The sequence below is a fragment of the Marmota flaviventris genome, chromosome 1, assembly GCF_047511675.1.
Source record: "Marmota flaviventris isolate mMarFla1 chromosome 1, mMarFla1.hap1, whole genome shotgun sequence".
Lineage (NCBI taxonomy): Eukaryota > Metazoa > Chordata > Mammalia > Rodentia > Sciuridae > Marmota > Marmota flaviventris.
Window position 1 is genome coordinate 135,815,208 of NC_092498.1, and position 22,133 is coordinate 135,837,340.

The 22,133-nt window shown below is 38.9% G+C and overlaps 1 protein-coding gene across 10 annotated transcripts in view; it reads left to right on the forward strand.

Annotated features, from left to right (window-relative positions):
• The window catches only part of Mphosph9 (M-phase phosphoprotein 9), a 52,938-nt gene extending 31,683 nt beyond the window's left edge, over positions 1 to 21,255 (forward strand). For 6 of the 10 annotated variants that reach the window (XM_071616256.1, XM_071616200.1, XM_071616211.1 and 3 more), the window contains 11 exons: positions 289 to 336; positions 1,676 to 1,740; positions 3,623 to 3,724; positions 11,220 to 11,354; positions 12,426 to 12,601; positions 13,559 to 13,705; positions 14,897 to 15,017; positions 16,426 to 16,529; positions 17,164 to 17,411; positions 17,696 to 17,764; positions 20,505 to 21,255. In XM_071616256.1, coding sequence (XP_071472357.1) covers positions 289 to 336; positions 1,676 to 1,740; positions 3,623 to 3,724; positions 11,220 to 11,354; positions 12,426 to 12,601; positions 13,559 to 13,705; positions 14,897 to 15,017; positions 16,426 to 16,529; positions 17,164 to 17,411; positions 17,696 to 17,764; positions 20,505 to 20,606 — 1,317 coding nt within the window. In that variant the 3' untranslated portion in view covers positions 20,607 to 21,255. The other 4 variants (XR_011708531.1, XM_071616235.1, XM_071616242.1 and 1 more) reach the window with 4 other exon arrangements.
• The last annotated feature ends 878 nt before the right edge of the window (positions 21,256 to 22,133 follow it).

Below are 22,133 nucleotides of genomic sequence, written 5' to 3' on the forward strand. Positions count from 1 at the left end.
TGCTAAGGATCGAACCTAGTGCCTCACATGTGCTAGGCAAGTGCTCTGCCCCTGAGCTACAGCCCCAGCCCTGTTTTACTTTTGAAATTTCAAACTTAAAGAAAACTCACAAGCGTAAATCAGGAATTGTTTCTGTATTGCCTTTACCAGAATCACCAATTCTGTGTAGTCCTCTATCTGCATGACATTGGCATTTTGGGAGGGTGTGGGCTGTTATTTTGTACACTATCCCTTAATTGATGTTGTGATGTTTAATTTTGTGATGCAGTTCTTTGTTTTTCCTTGTAGCTCTTAGGAGAGTATGAGTCCCTTGGAAAAGAACACGGACGAGTAAAGGTAATGGGTGAGGCTGCCTGTCCTGGATTTCATTTGAGGCAAGAGCCCCGTCCTGGGGACTAAGGAGCCTGTCCTCCTCCTCCACTCCTCCCTTCCTCACCCCATACTGTTTGAACCGAACTACTTACTCTCTCTGGGTGGATAGCCTTTTTTTCCCCCAAATGTCTGCCCTACTTAACCCACAAGTTTGTTTAATTAATTTAACAGACATTTGCTGACTGGCTCTTGCCTTTGTGATGAGTGGAGGTGAAATTGTTTAGAAGAATATAACTTCCATGTAGATGCAAATAATTTTTAGTACTGTTTACAGCTGGGTATGGTGGGTTATACCTGTAATCCCAGCTCCTAGGGGGCAGATGGTGGTGCCTGAGGCAGGAGGCTCAGAAGTTGGAGGCCAACTTAGCAAGACCTTGTTGCAAAATAAAATAGAAAGGCCTGGGATATAGCTCAGTGGTGGAGTGCCCTCCTAACATGCATGATCCCCAATACCACCAAAAATAAAAAATAAAATAAAAATAAATAAATACATGTATCCACACAGTTTACATTTATAGTTTTAATTTTTCAAAACATGAGTGTTTTTTTGTGGGTATGAGTTTATTCATTTTATCTGAATTCTTAATTAGAGATCTGTTTGGCATCTGCATATAGGAATTCAGTGAAATCTCACAATGTACTGAAGGTAGAGTTGAGGAGTTTCTGTTGCCTGGAATGCAGGGTTGTGAATAAGGTCAGTATGAAGGCCCATGTAGCTCCACAGCCCCTCCATCCTGCCAAGGGCTCTAGGGGTTCAGGGATGACTCACACTATATGTCAAACCTCATCACTGCAGGGATCTGTTTTATCATTCTATTAAGCTCTTAGTTATGTTTGTGGTTAAAATACATCCATTGGGATTGTTTCTAATTTGACAAAGCATAATGAACTTGACTTGGCATACTGAAGTGCTGTTGTAGGCCTGTGATCTGGGCTCTGTCTCCTTCCCCCTTTGTTGTCTGCATTGGTGCACTCTGCCCCTGAGCTATAGCTCTAGCCCTTATTTATTTATTTATTTATTTATGGTGCCAGGGACTGAACCCAGGGACACTTAACCACTGAGCCTCATCCTCAGCCCTTTTTTGTATTTTATTTAGAGACAGGGTCTCACTGATTTGTTGAGGTTGGCTTTGAACTCATGATCCTCCTGTCAGCCTCCTAAGGTCTCATTAAAACTGTAGAGTGTGCAGAGACTGACCTTGGGAATATTTGTATAATTGGTTTGGTCTTAGGTTTGTCTCATGCATTTTAAAGGATACATCTGAATACTTCAGTTATCTGAATTTTTTCTTTATTTTCACAGGATACATTAAATATAACTGAGAATAAACTTCTTGATGCACATACTCAGATTTCTGATTTGAAAAGGTAAAATACATCTAATTGTTCCTTTACATGTCTGTATTAAAGAATTTTTGTTTTCTTGAGGATTTTTAAATAGTTTGAAAACTAGCTTTATCCTAGTCTTTCTCCTGACATGGAATACATTTGATCTTAGCCAGAGATTTTTTTTTAATTGTTGATGGACCTTTATTTTATTCATTTATATTTATGTGGTGCTGAGAATCGAACCCAGTGCTTCACACATGCAAGGCAAGTGCTCTACCACTGAGCCGCAACCCTAGCTCCCTTAGCCAGAGATTTTGAAGTGATTAGAACAGTACTGGTGGTGATTGAGCCTCAGGGATGAGCACTACCCCAGACATTGAGTGTTTTCTAGCATTGGTAAGATCTGAGTGATATTTAACCTCTGAAAAGAACTTCAGGAAGCAGTTAGTGATCATGGGTTTTGGGTTTTTTTGGCACTGGAAATTAAACCCAGGTACTCTTACCAATAGGCTGCATCCCAGCCCTTTTAAATTCTGAGACAGGGTCTCACTAAGTTGCTGAGGCTGACCTTGAACTAGTGATCCTCCTGTCTCAGCCTCCTGAGTTGCCGGGATTACAACTATGTGCCACCATGCTGGCTCACTTATTTTTGTGATCCAAAAAGAAAATGAAAGTTTTCAACCAAGTTTGTGGTGATCCACTTTCAGAAAGACCCAGTTTAGAGACTATATTAATCTGACTTGCTTAATTAAATAGGAAAAGAATCATAAATAATCCATATTGCAAATGATTAGAAATATCTAAATTGACTTTAGAGCATATTTTATGTTTGTGTTTGGATATAAATAATGTCCCTCATTTAGAAATGTTGCTGCTGTATGAAGGACTCCTCACAGAGGAGGACAGACAGCTGTCTAGAGTTCTCATCTTCCTGACTCTGCCCTGTGAGCCGTTCATTCAGTGAGAGCTTCCTTATCAGATTGGGATAAGCATCAGCCCTAAGAGCTATTCTTTCTCAAGCCTTCCTTGCATCAGGGTGGGTGAGAATTCAGGTTTAAAGACATATACAAAGTTTAAAAAAACAGAAGGCAAGGATATCCTGGAAATAATAAACTGACCTGAGTATTCTTCTGCTGGTAAACTTGAAATGGACTTTTACTCTGAACAGGGTACAAATGAGACTGCTTATAGGTTGAGAGTTGTTGGGGTATTTTTCCCTTGGCCTTTTTTTTAAAATTCCAGAGTTTTTGGGGGGTTAATGGGTATTGAACCTAGGGGCGCTTAACCACTGAATTACATCTCCAGGCCCCACCCCTTTTTATGTGGTTTTTTTTTTTGAGACAAAATCTCACTTATGACCTCGATAAATTGCTGAGGCTAACTTTGAATTTGTAATCCTCCTGTCTTAGCCTCCCGAGTTGCTGGGATTATAGGTGTGTACCATCACATCTGGCTTAGAAAGTTCTTTTCAATAGCTGTTTTCTGTTTCCATGTTTGTGAAACTGTTACCCATTATACTCTGCATGCACAAATACATATTTGTCAAAAACATTAGGATGCAGTTTATTTGATATTTTAATTTATTTTTATTTCATTTATACCCAGCACATTTTTGATTTGTAATCAAAATATATAAATTTTTTTACTTGCCCTATTAAATCTATTTGTTGTTCCATTTTTATTTAGTTGTAGTATATTAAATGTTCCTTTGAACATTTTTGTACTTGTTTTTCTCTCTTTTTTTCCTGATTTTGTTCAGCTTTTAAAAGTTTAATGATGGTAATTTACCATGAAAAAGGTTTATGGACAGACAACTCTTTTGTAATCTTTTCCAAGAGGGACTGCTTTGTAAGTAACTGTAGTTGAGCATATTTTCAATTTGTTGAAATGTACTTATTTTATTTTATTGCTTTTGAATTAGGACAATCTCAAAACTTGAAGCTCAAGTGAAGCAAGTAGAGCATGAAAATATGTTAAGTCTTCGTCATAATTCTAAAACTCATGTGAGACCCTCACGTGCCAAGTAAGTTATTTTATTTAATCTTGGTAAAGCTAGAAGTAGGTGCACACTTCTATTAAAATGAGGAGCTCGTTGTCCAAATCATAAGAAAGCCATGGTTGAATATCCCTATAGAACTTGGATGTGTATAAGCTGGGCTCAGTGCCATATTCTTATAATCCCAGTGACTCGGTCCTGTCTCAAAATGAAAAATAAGAAGGGCTAGGAATGTTCTCAGTGGTAAAGTGCTACTTCACCAATCCCCAGTACCAAAGTTGAATCCCTGAACCAAAAAACAAACAAACAAACAAAAAATCTTAGATGTGTATAAAAAGTTAATGATTAGATAATGTCAGTGTTCCTACACATAGGCATTTACTAAAGTAAGGAAAGAGTAGGTTCAAGTTGGGAAAAGGAAATTTGGAATATTTTGTACTTGACTCTTCAACTGTGAGACCTTAGGCAATCACATTTTTTTCCCCCCTAAAGTTCAGTTTTATTTTCTGTAAAACTAAGATAACATCTGAAAAGGTCTTTTAGCCCTAAAACTCCAAACATCTTATTCTTGTGTTAATGGCAGAACTTGTAAAGATGAATCTGCATTAGGTTGTATGTATTTTTCTTAGTTGTTTCAGAATTAGCATTGCTATAATCTGAGAGTATTATTTTTTCTATCCCCACCCCAGTGGTACTGGGGATGAACCCAGGACCTCACACAGCCTGGAAGCTACATCTCCAGCCTTCAGCCTTTCAGGTTGCTGGGATTTCAGGCATGTGCTACCATGCTTAGGCTTAGAAGATTTTTGAGTGGTAAAATAATGTCATTTGATTTTTACTTTTTAAATATTTCTGCCATGAGGAAAGGATGGAGAGGAAAAAAGAGTAGAAACAGGGGCTGGGGATGTGGCTCAAGAGGTAGCACACTTGCCTGGAATGTGCGGGGCACTGGGTTTGATCTTAAGCACCACATAAAAATAAAATAAAGATATTGTGTCTACCTAAAACTGAAAAAAAAAAAGTAGAAACGGGGAGACTAGTTAGGCTACTGCAGCATTAGGAGAGGTGATGTTAACTGGATGGTAACCACAGGCATGAGAGATTCTGGAGATGAAATCCACAGAACATGGTTGTGAATTGGCTGGCAAGGCAAGAAGGGAAGGCTCAGAATAGCTCTTGATTTCTTATTGAACACCTAAAGGTGACACATACAAAACTAGGGAAGGGATCAGAATTTCCATTGTGAATATTTTCGTTTGAGATTCACATAGATTCCAAGCATCAAGTGGGTAATTTTTTATATATATGTGTGTGTATGTATATATATATAGTACTAGGGAGTGAATCCAGGGGCACTCAACCACTGAGCCAGATCCCCAGCCCTTTTTTGTATTTTATTTAGCGATAGGGTCTCACTGATTTGCTTAGGACCTCACTAAGTTGCTGAGTCTGGCTTTGAACTTGTGATCCTCCTGCCTCAGTCTCCCAAGCCTCTGGGATTACAGGTGTGTGCCACTACACCCAGTGGTAATTATAAACTTTTAAGTTTGGAGCTAAAAGTAAGGTCTTAGGCTGGAATTGTGAATATTGAGCCATTTTTTTCTGGGTGGTGCTGCAGCTACAGGATGGATAGGAATTGAGTGTGTTTGGTGAAAAGTGAGCTCAGCAAAAAACCCTGAAGAAACCTGTTTTGATACTGGGTAGAGGAGTTGGTAAAGGAATGAGAAAGAGCTGCTTGAAAACTGGGAAGACTGAAGCAGTTCCTGGTGCCGAGTGCTGCCCAGAGGTTCAGCAGTGTGAGGACTGACAGCATCTATTGGATTTGTAAGGTAGAGGCTGCTAGTGCCTAGATTTGGGAAGGAGTGATAGAAGTCAAACCCATTTGAAGTGTATTAAAAAGTGAATGAAAACAATCTAAATGTCCAACAGCTGGAATATCCATGTGTTGTAATATATTTATAGATGACACTATACCATGTGACAGAGGTTGGCAAACTACAATCTTCAGGCCGAATCCTGAAGAATAGTTTGTACATTTTATTTTTTTATTTTTATTTTTTTTAAAGAGAGAGTGGAGAGAGAGAGAGAGAGAGAGAGAGAGAGAGAGAGAGAGAGAGAGAATTTTTTTAATATTTATTTTTTAGCTTTTTGGCGGACACAACATCTTTGTTTGTATGTGGTGCTGAGGATCGAACCCGGGCCGCACGCATGCCAGGCGAGCGCGCTACCACTTGAGCCACATCCCCAGCCCCTAGTTTGTACATTTTAAATGTTTGGAAAAAATATTTCGTGATATGTGAAAAATTTATGGAATTCAAATGTCAGTGTCTGTAAATAAGTTTTCATTGGAATGTAAGCAAGGTCATTCATTTATTGATTGTAGTTGCTTTTGCACAACTGCACCAAGGTTGAATAGCTATGATGTTTTTCTTTTTGAGGTGCTACAAGTCCAACTGAGGATATATGTGTTCCTAGGCAGTCACTCTACCATTGAGCTATACCCACAGCCTGACGTAGGATGTTTTTGTGTACTTTAGCATGTGTAACAGTTCTGTGTGTATCTTACGGGTTCACTCAAATGTAGTAAAAGTATCAAAACATGCTGAGCACACATTTAGTAATAAATGGTGTTTTTTTTTTGGAGGAAGAGAAGAATGAGTTTGTAGGGGGTCCCCAGGGGCTTTAATTGTATCTGTAGTGTCTCTCTATGTAAACATGTAAAGGGACCAAGTGTAGGTGCACCCCTGCTATTTCAGCTACTAAGGTAAGGCAGGAGAATCTCAAGTTCAAGGCCAGCTTGGACAACTTAGGGAGACCCTGTCTCAAAAATAAAAGGATAGGAACTGGGGATGTAGCTCAAGGTAAAGCAAACGCTTTACCTCTCATACATGCCTAGCATGTATGAGATCCTGTGTGCAATCCCTAGAGCTGGAAAAAAAAATCTAAAGGATATATAAGAAATAATTAAGATTTCATAATATTGGATGGCCATTGTGTGAGTATTGCCTGCATGTCTATGCATGCTTGCAATATTATTTTAAGTGAACAGGAACCAATAAAGAATGAGCATTCAAAATATAAAAGAATTTTTACAGCCTAATAGGAAAAAATACAACCTCCTCAGTAAAAAAATGGTAAAAGAATATCAACAAGCAATTTACAGAAAAAGAAACCTAAATGGCTAATAGAAGTGAAGAGATGCACATTGTGATAAATAGGGAGGAAAGTACAAATTGGAACAGTAATAGGGTAGGGTCTTTGCTAATGGACTGGCCAGATGTACAACCTGATCATCCCAAAGTCTGGCAGAGATGTGAAGAAATAGGAACTCAAACTAGTGGTTGACTGGATGTCAGTGTAACTCATCTGGAGAGTGATTGACAATAGCCAGGAAGAGTGAAGAGGATGTATACACCCCAAATTCCATATTTCCATTTTTTTTTTTTTTATTCTACTTAGTTACACATGACATTAGGTTTTCTGTAGTGGTTGCATTTTGACATATTGTACACAAATGTAGCACAACTTCTCCATCCTTTGGCTCTACATGGTGCAGTGTCACACCAGTTGTGTAATTATACATGCATATAGGGTAATGATGTGTGTCTCATTCTACTGTCCTTCTCATCCTACAATCCCATTCCTCCCCTTACTCTCCTCTGCACAATCCAAAGTTCTCTCATTCTTCCCTATCCCCCACCCACTATGGATCACATCTGCTGATCAGAGAAAACATCTTCTTTGTTTTTTTGGGGGATTGGCTTATCTCACTTAGCATGATAGTCTCTAGTTCCATCCATTTACCTACAAATGCCATGATTTCATTCTTCTTTAAGGCTGAGTAATATTTCATTGTGTATATGTACCACATTTTCATTATCCATTCATCTGTTGAAAGGCATCTAGATTGGTTCCATAGTTTGGCTATTGTGAATTGAGCTGCTATAAACATCGATGTGGCTGTGTCACTGTAGTATGCTGATTTTAAGTCCTTTGGGTATAAATCATGGAGTGGGTGGTTCCGTTTCAAGTTTTCTGGGGAATCTCTATACTTCTTTCCATAGTGGTTGCGTCAATTTGCAGCCCTACCAGCAATGTATGAGTGTACTTTTTTGCTCACATTTTTGCCAACATTTATTGTTGCCTGTATTCTTGATGATTGCCATTCTGATTGGAGTGAGAAAAAATCTTAGAGTAGTTTTGATTTGCATTTCTTTGATTGCTAGAGATGATGAATATTTTTTCATATGTTTGTTGATCGATTGTATTTTTTCTGTGAAGTGCCTGTTCAGTTCCTTAGCCCATTTATTGATTGGGTTATTTTGATTCTTGATTTTACTTCTTGCGCTTTAGGAGTCTTGTTAAGAAAGTCAGGTTTCAAGCCAACATGATGAAGATTTGGGCCTACTTTTTTTTTCTATTATGCACGGGGTCTCTGTTCTAGTGCCTAAGTCTTTGATCCACTTTGAGTTGATTTTTTGCAGGGTGAAAGAGAGAAGTTTAATTTCATTTTGCTACATATGGATTTCCAGCACCATCTGTTGAATAGGGTATCTTTCCTCCAAAGAATGTTTCTGGTGCCTTTGTCTAGTATGAGATAACCATAATTGTGTGGGTTTATCTCTTTGTCTTCTATTCTGTACCATTGGTCTACATGTCTATTTTGGTGCCAATACCATGCCGTTTTTGTTACTATTGCTCTTTAGTATAGTTTAAGTTCTTATATTGTGATGCCTCCTGCTTCATTCTTCTTGCTAAGGATTTCTTTGGCTATTCTGGGTCTCTTATTTTTCCAAATGAATTTCATGATTACTTTTTTCTAGTTCTATGAAGAATGTCATTAAGATTTTAATAGGAATTGCATTAAATCTGTATAACAGTAGTATGGCCATTTTGACTATATTAATTCTGCCTATCCAAGAGCATGGGAGATCTTTCCATTTTCAAAGGTCTTCTTAAATTTCTTTAGTGTTCTGTAGTTTTCATTGTAGAGGTCTTTCACCTCTTTTTTTTTAGATTTATTCCCAGGTATTTTTTTTTTTTTCACAGTTATTGTGAATGGGATATTTATTGACTCTTGATTGTAGGAGTCTTGTTAGGGAAGTCAGGTCCTAAGCTGACATGATGAAGATTTGGGCCTACTTTTTCTTCTATTATGTACAGAGTCTCTGTTCTAATTTCTCTTGCAGTAGATTCATCACTTATGTATAGAAATGCAGCACATTTCCATTCTTTTTTTAAAAATATTTTTATTAGTTGTTGATGTATCTTTATTTTACCTATTTATTTATGTGTGGTGCTGAGGATCAAACCCAGTGCTTCACACATGCTAAGCAGGCAGTCTACCACTGAGCCACAATCCCATCCCAGCACATTTCCGTTCTTAATTATTTACCTTAGATCAGTTTTTACATGTGTTAATTGTAGCATTGTTGAATGGTGATATATTAGAAACTAAACTGTCATAGCCAGGAAAGAGGATAAATAGCTTGCATTCATACTGTAGATAAGTGAGTAAAATGATAAAGCTATACATATAAACATGGATAAATCACAAACATAATGGTGAGTAGAAAGAGCAGTGTTAAAAGAATGTATACATTATGCCCTTATTTAAATGCAGCTATATATATAAAATCTTATGTCTTACAATGAAAAACAAATATGGCAAGATCTTAGCATCTGTTGAAACTGAGAGTGGGTAGGTGGCTGCTTGTTGTGTAGTATTCTTTGTAATTTTCTAAGAATGTTTGAGTATTTCTTAATTTAAACATAGGAGGATCCAGGCTTGTTGGCACATGCCTATTATTCCAGTGACTCAGGAGCCTGAGGCAGAAGACTACTAAGGTCTAGACCAGCCTGGGCAACTTATGAGAACCTGACTCAAAATAAACAACAATAAAGAGGTTGGGATGTAGCTCAGGGCAGACTCGAGTGACTCGGTGGCAGTGCTTGCTGGCATGCTGAAGACCCTGGGTTAGGCTCCCGGCACTGACTGAGTATTGACAGGGAAACAGGTAAGAGGTAACTCCTGTTGCTGTGAAAGGGCAGAGAGGAAGAAAGAGAGGGCGCTCTTGTCTCAGGGTTTGTTTTCTCCTTGAAGTTGGGCCTGAGGTTGTCAGGAGGCTGAAGGCTAGGAGTTTTGAGGTAGGTGGAGACAAGAACGGTGTAGAGTCACCTTGGAGGCCTAGAGCTCACTGATGGCAGAAAGGCATGTGGCCAGCATGTGCCAGTGGTCCAGCTGAGATGGCGATAGTGCATCTGCACAGTGGTGACTTCCAGCAGCGCTCAGCTGTGGAGGTGTGGATTGAAAATGAGCTCACCTTCACTTAGAAGGGTGGATTTGCTGCCAGTCAGATGGTGTGATGGAAGGTGCAAGGGGCAGGAAGTCAAGGCCCTGAGTAATCATGTGGACTCTAGAGCAGACACAGAGGAGCTGGGAGGAGTGGCGAATAGGAAGGAGTCTAGGGCTGGGGGCCAGTGCTGCAGTGATGCCCAGGTTAGGAGTCTGGAGTGTTGGTATTTTCTGGGGGTGTGTGGTCTCTGGTGACGACAGAGTCCAGTGATGTCCTCCAAAGTGCATGACTAAGTAGAGGGTCAAACCACTGAACAAGAGTCAAGGACAGCTCCTGAAGTCACCTAGTGTGAGGGCAGCAGTAGGTATGGAGCAGATGGGACAGGTTCAAAGTCTAACAAAGGGCTTGGGGTTAACATATAATGGTGTGAACCTCAGACAAGCAGGTTTTTCATGATAACACAAGAGACAGTTATAATCTAGAACATGTGTGCTGCTCAGTACAGTTGTGCTGATGGCTACATGTGACTATTGAAATTGATTAAATTAACTTTTCTTGGGGGCAGGGGGCGGGAGGTTGTTGGGGGTTGCATCCAAGGGCACTTTGCCACAGGTACATTCCCAACCCTTTTATTTTGAGACAGGGTCTAGCTAAGTTGGTGAGGCTGGCCTTGAACTGGAGATCCTCCTTCCTCACTCTCCCAAGTCGCTGGAATTGAGGTCATGTTGTATCACTGTGCCCAGCTAAAGTTAACATTTTAAATTAGCTCCTTGGTCTCACTGGCTACTCTTCAGGTGCTCAGTAGCAGCATGTGATTTGTGGCTGCTGTACTGGATGGTGCAAAAGAGAACATTTCTGGTTTCGTAGAAAATTCAATTGAACAACATTGGTCTGAAGGAACAGGGACACTCTGCTTTATCTCCTTACCTTGATTGCTGCAGAGAAATAGAGGCTGTGGGGTGTGCTAGGTGGCAGCCAAGGGCGGTTGAGAGCTCTGAGTACCTGAATCTTAACTGCAATTCAGGAATATACAAGAGTAACAGAAACCCAAATCTTAAAATCATAGAATAGAATTCATGTATCTAAAATAGATTATTACATGTGGTTTTTAAGTCATTGTACAAATATGTGAATACAGCCTGAAAGCAGATCGACATGTGTGCAGTCTAAGTTGAAGTGTGGTCTAAAGCCAAGTGCAAACCTCTCAGCATTTCTTGTTCTGATAGCACGCTGGCAACCTCAGATGTCAGCAGGCGGAAGTGGCTGATACCAGGCGCAGAGTATTCCATCTTCACTGGCCAGCCTCTGGACATCCAGGACAGGAAGGTGGATAATCAGCTGGAGGGAACCTATGTTCCTGGGTAAAATAACTGCCACAAGGCCCATTTACAAATGTTATGTTTTCTTAGAGACTTGGTTGCCTTTACATGTTCAGAAAGCTATAAAGAGCCATCTCTCCCCTACCCTCATCCCTTTTGCAGTGGTAGGGATGGAATACAGGGCCTTGAGCATGCTGGGCAAGAGCTCCACCACTGAGCTACATCCCTAGCCCAAGAGCCAACTCTTTGGTTCTTTAATGTCTTAATTTCAATGACCTAGTTTTTAATCTTACTTTGCCAGGCTAATTTTTCTTCCTTGGCTCTGCAGTGATTCCCTGCCTGTGCTCAGGGACACAGCGTGGGCTTGCAGGTTCTGACAAGAGATCCAGAGATCAAGCCCCCATGAATAAGCTCAGCCCTGTCCCTCAGGGTGCTAGACAAATGTATTTCTGCATGTGCAGGATGTTAAAGGATCGGGAAGCAATATATGCACGATCAGTTTTAAGCATTTTCATTATAAAGCATGAAACCTCATGGCTGAGGTTGTAGCTCAGTGGAACAGCACTTGCCTAGCCCACATGAGGCACTGGGTTTTATCCTCAGCACCACATAAAGATAAATAAATACAGGAATTGTGTCCATTTACAACTAAAAAATATTCTTAAAAAGCATATGTACTCATTGTGCAGTATAATTGTCTGCTCTCCTGTTAATCCCTTAACGACCCAGAACTGTGTGTAGACCTCGCTTGATCTACTCCAAGAATTTAGAACGTTTATTTCTCTAGTTCTGGGGGCTGCAAGGCAAGATCAGAGAGCAGCATATCAGAGGCTTGGAGAGGGCCTTCTTCCCATGGGCGTCTGCATATAGCCTGCCCTTGGTGTTGGCCAGGGAGAGCGCTGTCATGTTTCCTTCTCTTTTTTAAATGAGGGTATTAATCCCATCATGAAGGTACCACTCTTGTGACTTCATCTAGGCCTAATTGCCTCCCCCAAAGCTTCACTCCTAAGTACCATCACTTAAGATTAGAATTTCAACCTGTACATTTGGGGGTGAGGCAGATACATACAGGTATTCAGTCCATAGCACTTATAATTACAATTATTATTTAAGGTATTATTCTCCTCCTGAAAAGGATTCTTCTCCTGGAAGTTCACCAACAAGCTTCTTGATTAAAAAACAAAGAGAGACTTCAGACACACCGATCATGAAAGCATTAAAAGAACTTGATGAAGAAAAGATACTTAAAAATTGGGGGACACAGACAGAGAAAGAGGATACCTCAAGTAGTAAGTGTTTAGTTTATTCCTTGTTTAACAGACAGATTGATTTAAGTATTGTCCCTTTTCCCTCATTATATTACCTTCTTTAAAATTAAATTCTTGAATTAATACTGTGAAGTATTATTCAACTTATGAAACTGCTGCTTCAGCCCCACTTCATAGATAATTGAATCTCCTATTTAATAATTTATCACAGTCCTGGCATAACATGTGTTTTTTATATAAAGCAAATTGCATATTATGTTTTGATTATTAAAAAGGCTTATGTGGCATTCTTTTTTTTGGGGGGGGGGTAGTATAAGGGATGGAACTCAGGGTCTCATGCATGCTAGGAAGGTGATTTCCCACTGAGCTATACCCAGCCCTAATGTGGCATTCTTAAGGATGCTTGAAAAATGTCTACATACCTTTGTCTTGCATGCATGCACTAGAAAATTTTGTCAGACATTTAGTATTTTCAAAGTGAGGTGTAATGTTTCTTATTATTTCTTCCCTTTCTTAGTTATTGAGCATCTGTAGGAAGGATGAGAAGGATCTCTAATGCTGTACGTTTTCACAGTTCCAGGTCACTAGTGCTTCTCTAGCTACCTGGGCCCGTGTGCTGAGGCCCGCCACATGCCTTGCGTCTTTGGTGTTGCATCCCACAGCAGTGTCTCCTAGTAAATAAATTAGTAACCTACTTCCTAAAATAAACTCCTGAAAATTCATCTTGAATGCCAGTTGTAAACAGGAAGCCAGAATGAATTCAGTATTAACTCCCATGTTTTTCTTCATCAGTCCTTTTCTATCATAATGTGGTGCATTTACTAATAACTGTCACAGCTGTAATGGTGAGAAGAGGCGCTGTGAGCAGAGCATGTACTCAGTGAAGGCCTTGTGCAGGGTGACATCTGTGATAAAGGCAAGTAACTGAAAACAGGTTTGATCTGATTTTTTTTTCCCCCTCACATTTGTCTGCTACAGAATTAGTGAATTCTCGGCAAACTGAATCTTCAGTCAATGCAAATCCTTCCCCAGAGAAATGTGCTCAGCAGAGACAAAAGAGACAGAATTCTGCTTCACAGAGATCATCATCTTTACCACCTTCAAATCGTAAATCCAGTACTCCAAGTAAGGATTAGACATGTGTGTCTCTTGGGCTGGAGAGAGTGATGTCTGAGCTATGTGTGCTATTTCCTAATGGTAGAGTGCCCTGGGCACATGATGTCTAAACACAATAATTTTTAATAAGTAAAATTGTCTAGTTGCACAGATACTGCCAGCATCATTTAAGGAATCTCAAGTTTATTTAGTTAGTTAGAGAGGAGTGAGAGGAGGGGAGGGGACCTGGGGGGTAGGAATGATAATAGAATGAATTAGACATTATCATCCTATGTGCATATATGATTACATGCCCTGTGCAATTCCACATCATGTACAGCCAGATGAATGAGAAGTTAATACTCCACTTATATATGATGTGTCAAAATGCATTCTATTGTTATGTATAACTAATTAGAATTTTAAAAATGAGCTTTCACAAAAAAAGAAATCTCTTAAAGTTTATTTATTTTTTATTTTTTTAAAATATATTTTTAGTTGTAGTTGGACATAATACCTTTATTTTATTTATTTATTTTTATGTGGTGCTGAGGATCGAACCCAGGGCCTCGGATGTGCTAGACGAAAGCTCTACCACTGAGCCACAACCCCAGCCCCTCTTAAAGTTTAAGTGAGATATTTTTGTATGTCCAGTAAATTGTTTGCAACGGATACCACTTCAAAGATTTTGATGTAGTAGACAGTTATTAAAAATTCATTCCAACAAATCAGTTCATGCTAGTCTAAAAACAGAAAGTGCTCTGATATATTTGACCTCAGTTACTTGGGATCAGTCACCTCATCTTGGCCATTTACAGGTTTGTTTTAAAATTGAAGCATTGGATTTCTGTGCTCAGTTCCTCCCTCACGACAGCTGAGGACTTGTCCTCACAGTGCCATGCGGGTGTTGTGGGGGTGTTTGCTCTGCATTGCTTTCCCATCTTAGTTTAGTCCACCTGGAAAACCCTGGACAACCAGCTTGGAACCAGAGCACTAATGTTGTACTCTGCTTTACTCAAACATCAACAGGGGTTCCCTCTAGATGTCAGGGTTATGGGTTATTTATTTTTATTTTTTGTATTCTTGTTTATCTCTCAGGAAGTTTTACAATGAAATTGTATTCTTTTTAAAATTAGGAAAAAGTCATCTGCTGAAAAACTTTGTTCTGCTAACATAATGCATGTTAAAGGAAAAGAATATTTTCTCTGTTTTCTTTTTTAGCAAAAAGAGAGATTATGTTAACACCAGTGACTGTGGCTTATAGTCCAAAGCGATCCCCTAAAGAAAATTTATCTCCGGGATTTAGTCATCTACTTAGCAAAAACGAAAGCAATCCAATTAGGTAAGTTCTTCAAAACTGGAATAGAACATACATTACTGATTTTTAAAATGTCAACTTATGCCTCTGGCTATCAGTAATTTTTCAGTTACCAGTGGGAGTTCTGTGGGTTTAAATAATTTACATCAAAGTCATAGTAAAAATAAAGCACTACAGTGTGAGGAAACAGTTCTTAACCATGTAAACTTGCTTCTGCTAGACTTTTTAGTACCACCTCAGCATCCCATGCAGCTTTTGGATGTAGGACAAGTTTTTTTTTTTTTCTTTCTGAAAAGGTTTTATGACACAGGGAAACTTTTGAACCATTTGAGTTAGAACATGGGCTGCACAAGGATGGCCTTGGCACCAGATACAAGTTCACCTGCTCTTGAGCAACTGTCCTTTCCATGATAGGGGCAGACCTTGGGGAGGGGAGGACCTTGCCTTCTGGTCCATAAGGTCTCGGGAGGTCACTTAAGCACACTGAACCTGTTTTTTCTTCTTAATAAGTGGTAATAACGATACCAACCCTGCTTATTTAACACTGTTATAAAATGAGATGACATAACTGGGTACAGTGGCACATGCCTTTGATCCCAGTGACTCAGGAAACTGAGGCAGGAGGATCTCAAGTTCAAGGCCAGCTGCAGCAACTTAATAAGGCCCTAAGCAACTTAGTGAGACCCTGTCTCAAAAAGTGTTGGGGATGTGGGCTCAGTGGTAAAATGCTCCTGGGTTTAATCCTCATTACCGGTGGGGTTGGGGATGAAATTACATAATGTTTGGGTAAGTGCTTTAAGTCTCTAATAAGTAAATATATATACATACATATATATTTTTTTTGGGGGGGGGAGGGAGGGAGTCCTGGGGATTGAACCCAGAGGTACATAACCACTGGCCCACATCCCCAGCCCTTTTTTATATTTTATTTAGAGACAGAGTCTCGTTAAGTTGCTGAGTTTGGCTTTGAATTCACGATCCTCCTGCCTAAGCCTCCAGAGATGCTGAGATTATAGGCATGTGTCACTATGCCCAGCTCTAGTAAGTAAACATAATTTGTGTTAAAAAATAATCATTTGAAACAGGAATGATGGTACATGCCCATGGTCCCAGCTACTCAGGAGGCTGAGGCAGGAGGATCATAAGTTCTAGTCCAACCTCAGCAACTCAGAAAGACTCTGTCTCAAAATAAAAAAAATAAAAAGGGCTACGGATGTAGCTCAGTGGTAGAGCACCCCTGGGTTCAATCCCCAGGACCAAAAACGAAAATAAATATTTGATTTCAGTTTTAGAAGATCACGTGACCAGCTTTTTTTTAAAGAAGAAACTATATAAATATGTGACTTAACTGGATGCCAGCTCGTCTTTCTAGTGGAGATAGGGAAAATAAGTTAACATTTTTTTCTCACAAGTAACTTGCTTCATTCAATAGATTTGATATGCTTTTGGATGATTTAGATACTGTTCCTGTGTCCACATTACAACGAAATAATCCAAGAAAACAGCTCCAGTTTGTTCCTCTAGACGACTCAAAAGGTATCTTTTCCCACAAAATTATTACCTATGGGGGTAGTCATTTTTTCCAAGAGTCCAGTATCTTTTCAAGTTCTAAATATTGTCTCGTGATATCCTATGCTCAAATATTTTCTACTCCAGGGTCTCTAAAAGCAAGCATTCGTGATGCTTCATATTGTTATGTCAGTGCTGTTATTCTCATTGGAAAGTTGGGACACTGAGATATGGGGATGTTAATGTTTAATTACCAGGGCTGTACTTTCCAGTTATTCTCTTTACTTTTAAACTCTATAATTTATAAGCAACTTAGGCTTTGGATAATTTCTTTTTTCTCATTGTATTTGAGTTTGGAAAAAGATAATATATATGATGAAATCACTCGTGTAGGCCCTCAGGATGTTAACTGTTCAGGGTTGGTTTATGTCCACTAGAATGTGATGAGTTTTGTTTAGTTTTTAAACTTTTTTTGTTTTTGTTGCTTTGAGTTTACTTGAAGTCCAGTTACATTTATGTAGCATTTGCTTAAGGGAAATTCCCTTCACTTAGGGAAGCTTGAGGGTTGACAAACTAAGAGTAAGGCTTGTAGAGTTCCTTTGAGAAGAAGCACTGCTCGCTTTTGGAAAAATTGATAAGAAATTTCTTTGTTTTCTGACAGAAAAAATATATTTAGAAAATGCCACTGACAACCATGGTAATCATAACTCTTGCTCTGAATCTTTGCCAAATGGAATGAAGAAAGCGTCTGTGAGATCGGCCTGGGAGAAGAATAAGTCAGTTAGCTATGAACAGTGTAAGCCTGTTTCAGTAACACCACAGGGTAATGATTTTGAGTATACGGCAAAAATTAGGACCCTAGCTGAAACGGAACGATTTTTTGATGAACTTACAAAAGAAAAGGACCAGGTAAAATTAACAAAAATATTTAAAAAAAAATATTTCTCTGAACTAAGTGCTTATGTCTAAGAACTAGTTAGAAGGGAATTATTGAGTCAGCCCCTACCCAGGGAATTACCCCAGTATTGAAGATCATATACTAGAAATATAATTGACGACAGAGGAAACTCACATTAAGCCTCAGTGAACAAGAAGAAAATATAAGGCTGAAGTCTTTTCCTTCCATTCTATGCCATAAACCTCTCCAGTAATTAGAATAATTTTGTTTTTATTTAAATTTTTTGTGTTAACAGATTGAGGCAGCACTAAACCGAATGCCTTCTCCTGGAGGAAGAATCACTCTGCAGACAAGATTAAATCAGGTGGGATGTCTGGCTGGACTCTGCGTTAGAGGCTTAGTGCTAGTTGGTGCTCCACTTATCCAGGGCAGTAAACTCAGGGCACACTGAAGCAGTATGACACTTCTTGGTGGTTATAGTCATTTTATAACTAACTGTGTGCGGGCTTTACATGCTAGCTTTTAGGAGTGAAAACTGATTTTACCTTTAGGCTTAAGGAAAATGGTGTTCATGTTATTATAACTTGGGAACAAATGGCAGTGTTTTATGTTTTTTTTACTTTTTTTTTTTTTTCCGGTGTTGAAGATGGAACCTAGGGCCTCTTCCATGCTAGGCAAGTGCCCTACCCCTGAGCTACCTTCCCCAGTCCAGTGAGCACCTTTGAACAGATTTCACATTGTTAAGCTCATGCCCTTATGTTAAGTCTCATTTTCTGTTTGCCATCCCATCTCTGCCCATATCTGACATTTTTTTTTTTTTGAAGCCCTTCCTGTGTGGTAAGCTTGGGAAAAGCTGCATTTTTGCAGTTGGAATGACCTTAGAGGTTAAAAAGGGCAAAGAGCTAGAGAAAGAGCTGTGATTCCATTACCAGGCAGGAGGTGGTGCAGGCATTGTGGCTTCTGTACATCTTTTCAAAGAGAATTATGAAATGATGAGACATTTTAAAAAATCTGCTTTTAGTAATGTTGTATACATGACAGCAAGTATATATCTCTTATTGCTTTCCAGTGCCTTAACTTCAGTTAAAGTTCATTTTCAGTCTGATCTATGATACCAGAAAGAACCAAAGAAAATAGGACTTTTTCTAAGGCTTGTACTCTACCTTCCATTTTTTTCTTTCATTTTTTTAATGTTCTGAAATTTTTTATTGAATAATTTATAAGAATCAATATAGGAAACTCTCAAAATAGTTTAGTAGGAATGCAGAAGGAAAACTGGATACTCTTACTATAAACCAGTCTGAAATACTTAATTGATTTTTATATAATGAACATTGTAAGTTATTTCTGGCTCTTAAAATAATATTTAAAGGGCATTAGTTTTTGTACATGCATGTCAGTGCTGCTTCAATCCACTAAAAACAAATGATAGCAAAAAAAGGGTCTGAAGATGTTCACATGATTCATAAGTGAAAAAAGAGATGAGAAATGTTCAGCTTCACAAATGAATAAGAATGGTACACATTTAAACAAAGACGTCAACTTTTTATTAGCAGGAATTTTTTGGGCGGTGGTACCAGGGATTTAACTCGGGAGCACTCAACCACTGAGCTACATCTCCAGCTCTATTTTGTATTTTATTTAGAGACAGGGTCTCACTGAGTTACTTAATGCCTTCCTTTTGCTGAGGCTGGCTTTGAACTTGTGATCCTCCTGCCTCAATCCCCCGAGCTGCTGGGATTATAGACATGCACCACTGTGCTTGGTTTATTAGCAGGAATTTTTTAGAAAATGAATTCTTAGATGTAGAAAAGCTTATTTCCATACACAGCAGGTAGAAGTAGAAATTGTCTCAGACCTTCTGGAGTACAATTTGACATATATCCAAACCCTCAGAATTTTACATTTCTTCAAACCTAACACTTTTTTACTTCTGGGGATGATTCCTAAGGCAGTATTTACAGATACTGCAAAGAGAGATGTTTAAGAAATATATTGTTCCAGGCGTGGTGGTGCGTGCCTATGAATCCCAGTGACTCAGGAGGCTGAAGCAGGAGGATTACAAGTTCAGAGCCAGCCTCAGCAACTTATCTCGAGGCCCTGTCTCAAAATAAATATAAAAAGGGTTGGGATTTGGCTCAGTGGTAGAATGCACTTGGGTTCAATCCATGGTACCCAAAAAAAAGAAGAAGAAATGTATTGCAATCTTATTTATGGGATTAAAAATTCTGAGCAACCTAAATTTCTATTAAAACTTTAAAAAAAATTCCTGGTTTTATATATTATCAGTGATGGAATAGTGTTTATTAATTTAAAAGGGTATTGTAGAAATATATTTGAAAACATGGCAAGAAAGTTCAAATGAAAAATATTTTGAAATATTAATTTGATTTAAGTTTGATTCTGTTTTTATTTTTTTTTAAAGTGTGCCTATATACAGAAAATGTATTTTACATGTTTAAATTAAACAATATTTAAATCAGGTTTTGTTTTTTGTTTTTGGTATTAGGAATTGAACCCAGAATGCTTTACCACTGACTATTTCCCCAGCCCAATTTATTTATTTATTTTTATTTTTATTTTTTTGGTACTGAGGACTGAACCCAGGGCTCTTACCACTCTGGCTTTGAACTTGCGATCCTCCCGAGCTGCTGGGATTACAGGCATGTGCTACCTCACGCTGCTGTTTTTTTCCTTTTTAACTTAGAAATTTTTGTCTAAAGAAAGCTATTTGATTTTGTATAAGTGGGATACAGCACTGATCTCATATGCCCTGCTCTTGTACTGTTCTCATTTTGTCACAAAGCAGTATCCCTTTCTGGTTGGCTCTCCTGCTATTTCTGTAATTTCCATGTACTGAATGTGCCAGACATGTTGAGACTATTATAAAGGGCAGCAGTTATTTTAAAGGGTTGAGAAGCCTATTCATATTGTTTAGTTTAAAATAAATCAATAAGACGATTTGTGTTGAAAGCAAAATAATCCGCAATCTTAACGTTTATATTAGCTCTTTTGCTATAAGAAAGGTCAGTTTTATGGTAATAATAGAACCAACAAAGGTGATGTAGAATTCTCATTACTCTTTCCCCATTGTTTTCATCTAGGAAGCCTTGGAAGATCGTTTGGAAAGGATCAACCGAGAACTGGGCTCGGTTCGCATGACACTAAAAAAGTTCCATGTTTTGCGCACCTCTGCAAATCTTTGAGATTTGTAGCCATTAAATTTTGAGACATTTTGTTTGCACTAATGTATAATTATGCACTCAGAAGAGGCGAGCTATTTTGTACTGTTTCTAAGCCTTCAAACAGTAGTTTTACAATCATGCTATTCTTACACCTGCTATTTTATACTTCAGATGGCCACATATTTTCAAGATATTTTTGTTATGCTCAGGAATCTCTTGTATATTTTACTATTTAAAAAGCATTATTTTTAAATAGTATATCTTCAATTTATATAGAGAATAAGGAAATGTAAACAGGGCAGGCAGCTTGTTTCTAAACAAATAGTGTTGTCCTTTTACAATGAACTTTGCACACCAGTTTTATAAACTTGTTCTACATTGTAAATATAACTCATTTTTTAATAAAAATAAATGCTTAACAGCTTCCATAACGACAGACTAACACATGCTGAATACATTTTAGCATACCTTTCAGTGGTGTGGAGGTTTATAAAAAATGATGATACAAGTCCTATTGGAAACATGTTTTAAAGTAACTATCAGATAGTAATACTGGATTATTGGAAAGTTTTGAAGGCTCCATAAATTTTAGTCATTTTATTTCCCTAAAACCTTATTGTTTATAAGGAAATAAATAAACAGAGGGATGTAATTCTCTAATTTTCTCTAATTTTGTCTCATATATAGTACTTTGAAAAAGCAATTGGAGAGCTGTAGGCCTCTGCTCCCCATTCTAATCTGACTTGTATCCCCTGGACAAGAAAGGCATGGGTAAAGCCTTGATGAGACACAGGGACATACCCTAGCCATCTGTGTCACCCCATGAGGAGCCAGTGGGACCCTGGTTTCCTTACAGCAGGTGACTTCGGGTGCCAGTCAGTTATCTTCCAGGCCTTTTCACCCCTCTCCACCTCCTCCACCCGTGCCAGAAGGAAAAGCAAATACTCCAGTTGTCTGTGCTTCAAGATCCCAAGGTTTGGACCAGTGCTCTGCCTGTTTGTGGACAGGGAATGTGTCAACAGAGCCTGCTGCCGTTCCTTGACCTGGCTAGAGGGCTGCGGCCCCGTCTGGGCAGTGCTTCCTGGTTCAGAAGCAGCCTGTGGGCAGCAGCAGGTTAGGATGGCACTGCTTAACCTCCAAAGTTTTTGCTGGCCAGTCAGACCTAGTGCCCACACATTCAAGCTCAGCATGAGTTGGTAAATAGACTGATTAGACACAGGGACATATATTTAGTTGGTAAACAGAACTGATTCCCACTGGCAGTGCTCAGGTTCTAAATCCTGGTTTGCTTTTGAGCTTTTTTCCCCCCTTATGTGGCTCTTAAAATATGTACAGTGCATCAATTCCACTCAATGACTCCTCAAGGTATGCATGCCTTCCTGCAGGATCTCCAGTGGTTGTTGAGCACCTTTCACCCCACATCACCTGTCTTATCTCCAGGGCTAGGCCCACATCCCTGCTCCCTTCTCCCTGTGGGGATTCTTAGCCAGGAAGAAAGACCCTTGGGATGGAGCAGTTGAACTTTTCAGCTTCTGCAACCAGTTGAAG